The 6,018-nt window shown below is 34.6% G+C and overlaps 1 protein-coding gene across 1 annotated transcript; it reads right to left on the bottom strand.

Annotated features, from left to right (window-relative positions):
- Positions 1-939: 939 nt before the first annotated feature.
- On the bottom strand, positions 940-1,676 carry LOC149264097 (uncharacterized). The gene is made up of 2 exons (XM_089395159.1): positions 1,038-1,676; positions 940-945 (listed from the first exon to the last, which is right to left on the bottom strand). Exons 1-2 carry the CDS (start codon positions 1,674-1,676, stop codon positions 940-942), a joined length of 645 nt encoding a protein of 214 aa, XP_089251285.1.
- Between the last annotated feature and the right edge of the window lie 4,342 nt (positions 1,677-6,018).

Raw genomic sequence — 6,018 nt, forward strand, 5'->3', positions numbered from 1 at the left:
TATTAAATTCAAATCGCCTCCCAGGAAGATGTTCCTTCCTTGAGCAGTCATTAGATCTGAGGTGATTGACTCCCAGCAAGAGGCTTTTTCTCTGAAGTGGGGGGGTGCATATACATTATATATTGTGTACTCTTCTGTCGTGGCTATATTTTGCATATCTGATCTTATCCACCATCTGTTCTGCCTGTGATCTTTAAGTTTCCATTTATTTTTGTCCCAAATTGTCCCTATGCCTCCTGAGGCCCCGGCTGCGCTTGATGCTATTCCTTCATAAATTCTGCTTCTTTTCATGCCATCTTGAAATTCCTGATCAGTGATTTTGGTCTCCTGGAGTAGGAGAATGTCTGGATGTTCTGATTTGAGGAGGTCTGGAACTGCGTTTGCTTTTAGGGAGGAGCCCATCCCCCTACAGTTCCAAGAGACCAGTATCATCATTTACTTTGTTTATTGGAGGCCCCGCTTTTCTCCTTCATCTTCTCTCCACTTCCTTTGGTCTTATCTAGATAAGAATCGATTGGCTGTTGGGTCCCTGTGGTCATTTCTTTTGCAGCGTTTTCATCCCTTATCTCTTTGTTAGATTTCCTTCCGACTTTTCTGGGAGGGTCAGTGGAGGTGTTATTTTCCTTCGACTTGTTCCTAGTTAGAATTCTTTCTACAGTTGGGGGAGGGGAGGTCGGGGGAGGAGAGGTAGGGGTTACCTTGGGACCTCTCGGGGAAGGGGGAGGGGATGGGGGTTCTTCTGCAGACAGAGTTTCGAAAGGGTTGGAGGAGGAAGGGAAGGAAGGGCCAGATCCAGAGGGTTGGGAGGGAGGGGTGGGGGTTTCAGAGGGGGCCTTTGGTGTTGTTCCTTGAGGAGGGTTTGATTTTTTCTTTTTGACTATTTCCCATGCTTCTTCCGGAGCTTCAACATTGATATCGGAAACATTTGATTTAGATTTACTACATCTATTGGCAAAATGCCCATATTCGTGACATACCTTGCACTTGAAAGGCAGCTGCTCGTAGTCCACTTGCTGTATGTGCGTCCACTGGTCGACTTTAAGTTTGATTGCTTCCGGCAGCCCTTTTCCCAGATCAACTTCTACACATATCCGTGCACAGGCATGCATGTTCTCCTTTGGTTCCGATCTGTCAATATATTTCCCCACGGCGTTCCCTATGGCTTTCACTGATTCATCTCCCCAGCAGTGAAGCGGCAGATGGGGAAGGCGAACCCAAACAAGGACAGTGTTGGGAACATCCATCTCAGGGTCAAAATCAGGGGTCCATCTGTTAAGATAAAGGCCTCTGGTATCCATAAAGTAGGGGCTGTTTCTGAAGATGAGATTTCGGTCTTCCATTGATTCAAAGAGGAAGGTGAAAAACCCTCTCCCACAGAACCTTATTGCTATCCTTCCTTGGACCATCGAGTTCCAGTTCCTCTCCACCCAGCGTTGGACAGTGCGAGGAGAAGGCCATAATCCCGTAAACTGACCTACCAGGCCACGTTCTGCTAGTGCAACAGCAGCTCTCCTCGGTAGGGCGGGAGGGAGCGAAACTTCCGGGATTTCATCTAGTTTTTTGATGAACCTTGATGTTGTAGGACGGATTTTTCCGGAAGGATTCTCTGGCATGAGCGAAGCAAAGGACTTTTCCATATCTTCCTGATCCTGAGAGGGAGGATCCATTGCAGGCATGATTACTGCGCAGACGGCGCTCCAGCAGAAGCCCCGAGGAGGGGGGGAGGGCAGGAGGCCCAGAGAAGTGAGAGGGCAGGAGGCCCCGGGCGTGGAGGGAGTCAGGAGAGAGAGGGTGCAGCCTAGCAGCAGCGCTGCCAGGCGCAGGCACGCAGAAGGGTCAGTTCAGGGGAGCAGCAGGGCACGGGATCGCCAAAGCTCGTATTGCCATTTTTATCTTTAATAAAGATAGAAGCAATAGTTACAATATTATAATTTGAAAGATTTCTTTATAATTACTTTTAAAGATAGAAGCAATATTTATAATCTCATAATTTGGAAATTTTTATTTATAACCCCTTCTAAATGAAGGATTGCAATCCCTTTTGTCCTAGGATTAAAAAACCCCTCTTTCTAACTAATAAGAGGGTAAGAATAAACTCTTTTAATTTTTTTTAAATGGCCGTTAATAACCTTCCATATTTGTAGCTTTTTCCATCTATAACGTGCTTGAGTAACTTACACTTCGTGTTTGTTTTTTGTTTTTAATAAAGTGATACTGCCTTATGTTGTAAGAAACGTTTTATCGTTAGTTAAAACATTATTAAGTTTATAGATTATTTAAGGCATAAGTTCTAAAATTGTCTTATTATTTTTTTTGGGAAAAAAAAATGTGTTTCAAAATTTATGTTTGGATTACAACCATTATACTTTTATTTAAAGGCCTTTGTTTTCTTGTTTTCTTCATTTTTCAAAATAAAAGAAGTGGGGATCCAACTTTAATCTTATTAAAAAAAAAATTAAAGGTATTCTCACCAACAGAAAAAAAAAATGCATAAATAAGGTTATATTATTATGGATCTTTCCTTAAGGAAATTGTCAATTTTATCATTTTTAAGGATTTTCTCATTACTGACTTTTTTGCTTCTTGTTTGAGGAGGGGACCAATGTGAAATCCTCGTAAGAATATTTGCAAAAGGAAGAGTCTGAGGAGACTGAAGCACTATTCTCTACTTTTTTTTTTTTTGCTAATGATTTTTTTATTAGTGAATCTTTTATTTGGGTAGATAATTAATGAAAATTGGCAATATTTACATCTATTTTAAGAGTATTTGAGCTCTCTGAATGCCTTGAAGTTGCACCCACTTTTGAAATTGGGTATACCTTAGCTGGACTTGCATCTTTTTTTGGAGAGATCTATGAACGCACCGGAATTGAAAAATTGGAACCCTAAACTTCTTCCTTATCCTCAAGCAAATCTAGAGCACCAAATTTGTTATATGAAGGGGGAAGTTTGCTACATTTAAGCTTCAAAGAAGGCTGAGGCTTGGTGACAGGAGACCACCCTCTTAGTGCCTAATTCTTTACATTCTTAGAGATCTGGTGAAACCCTTACTCATCAAATTTCTTTGTAGTTGGGGCAGGATTTAAAGATGTTATAGGAACATTAGAAAATAAATGATATTTTGTAAAGTTCTCATACTCATGGCATATGAATCCATCCCTCCATTTCTTTTTGAATAGCCTCAGGGAGTCCATTATAACATTCAATCTCCACACATATTCTTACACAAGTGGATAATATTTCTTTTGCCTTTGCATGAGATATATTTACCTAAATGATCTCCAAATGCTTTGAAAGTATCTTCACTCCATAAAAAAATGGCAAGTTTTGGAAGCCTCACCCAAACCGAGGCTAAAGAAATTCCCATTTTCATATTGAATTCAAGAGTGTAATGAGATAGAAACATACCCTTAATGCCCATAATGGAAGGGCCAAGTATGATGATTTGGTCCCTATCTTCTGGATTTAAAAAAATATACATATAGAAACCTTTTCCATAGTATAACAATGAATTTGGAATTATTTCCCCCTAATTTCTAGATGTCCATTCAGAAACAAAGGATGGGCCACGCCAAATCTCAGTGAACTTATCGATTTGACCTTTCTCCTTTAAAATGGAATTGCTTTGAGTTTCCTAAGAAGATCTTAATTTTTTTTTGTGAATGCCATCAACCTTTTGGAAAATACCAAATCAATTTTAGCCACACAAGCAGATCTCTACGAGTCCACATTGGAAATATTCCTCAATTAAGAAAAACAAAGGCCCCATAGAGATTAAAATCCTAGATTCTAAGCAGATTTCTTGAACAAGCACAAATGATGCTCCAAAAACCTTGGCAAACCCTCAGATTTGTCACCATCGCATAGAGAGAACATAGGGAGGGAAATCAAACAACAAACAAGAGCTACATGTCAACCCAATAGCACCACAAGAGGCCAGAACAATCATTGATTCATTGTAGGGTGGGTTCAAAATCTACGCAACAAAGTGTTTGTAAAGACTAAGGAAACCCTAATAGATGTCAAACAAACTAGCATTCCTCCATCTTATTATTTCTAACCACAATTTTATTTAACTTAATAGAGTAAGTGAAGAGATGGTTAACAACTTTCACCTATTTTTCATTTATTTAATTTATTTTGGTATTAATTAGGTTTTATGGTTTATAATTTATGATAAATATTTCTATAATAATTTGAGAATATTTTTATCATATCAAAATTTAGTTAATTAATTTTTTTAATTAAAATATAGTTATAAATATAATTTCTGCATGCGAAAGAAAAAAACGTTATTATAAAATTTTCATGTAAATAATAATAATAATTATTATTTACATTGAAAAATCTTATATATATATATATATATGAGAGGTTTTTTTAGTGTGATTTTTTGTAAGTTTTTTTGGTGGGTTTTCTCATATAATTTCTCAAAAAATCTGAAATCACAAGCTTCATGAGTAACCCTACACAATAGAAGTTCCCTAGAGATTTTTTAGGGTGCTAAATTAATATATACAGTGAAAAAACCAATTTAAATAACAAAAATCAAAATTTTATCCGAAAATTTTCAGCCAAATTTCAATAAAATATCTAAAAAATGACACTAAAAACAGCTCATATATATTTATAAAAATAAGAGGTTAAGTCTACACTTGAATAAGGAATAGTTCTTAATTATAATCAACGAAACCACTAACAATTATTGCAATGCGAGTTCATCTTGGGAAAAAAATTATATTTTTACATTGAGCGCAAAAAAAAAAAATTATATTTTTACAATGAGCGAAACAGCCAACAATTATTGCAAGAAAATGCCGGTCTATTAAGCTTAAATAAGCAATATTCCACAATTATAATTAATGAGACAACCGACAATTATCACAAGAAAATGCTGGTGTGTATGGTAGGTTGTGATATCTCGATTACCAAATTTCAATGCTTACGTGATTTCATTTTGGATGTTTCCATATTACGGGACTTCATTTTTCATAATATTTAATGGTCCCCTCATCTTTCATATTTTGTTACAAGAAAATGGGGAACCTATTTTGATGTTCATACTTATTTTGTTCCGTGTGAATGTGTCAATGATCAATTGGTCAATTTTCTCTATATGAAATTCAATGGGTATATTATCGGTTTTATTGCGAATTTTTTAATATTAACTTGATTTCATTTTTAACAATAAATTATTAATAAATTTAACAACAAATTATTAATACATTTAATTTATAGTTGAGGTGGAGACTAAATTAGTTTAATTTGAAAGTTGCAGTTAAACTGTACATTAAATTAGTTTATAAGATTTTTTTATTTGTGGAATTAGAAATCTATTTCTATAAAATAATTTGATTATTAAAAATTGTTGTAGTATAACAAATTTTTTATGGGGTATATTTTTGGTCTTATTTGATAAGGTTTAAGGAGTAGTCTCTCCCACTTTAGTAGAGTTGTAAATTTTTTATATACTTAGCTTAGGGATTATTAGATATACCCTTGGGATGAAACTACTAAGTTTAATCATAAATTTAACTCAAATTACTACAACAAATTACCAATTCACCATAATTTAAAAGGAAAAAACATAACATTATTAACATGATAAATAACAAGCCAACTAATTTTATGATAATAATTTTTCATCCTTTTATAGATTTTTCAAGTTAAAAATAATATAAAACTTGTGCATATTTTTGATAGCATACAATATATTTCTTTTATCTTCATTCTTCAATTTTCATTTACTTATAAAAGTAATAAGTCTTATTAAATTATAAAACATAAAAGAGATATAGTAAAATTATGGTGTTGTATTATACAGGTAGAAAATGTTTTATTTGAATTTTGATGGTTTTTAGGTTTCTTTTAGTTTATAAGGGTTTACAGTTTAAATGCAGAAGTAGTTATTACAAATATTTTGTTTCGCTATACACTATCTAGTCTAATTAGTTATGATAAGTCTATTCTAATTAGTTATATGAGTCTTTGAGTAAGGGTTAAATATAAAAGTGATAA

This window comes from Pinus tabuliformis, chromosome 6, assembly GCF_031772625.1.
Source record: "Pinus tabuliformis cultivar Carrire ecotype Pingquan chromosome 6, CPIR1, whole genome shotgun sequence".
In the NCBI taxonomy this organism is placed as follows: domain Eukaryota; kingdom Viridiplantae; phylum Streptophyta; class Pinopsida; order Pinales; family Pinaceae; genus Pinus; species Pinus tabuliformis.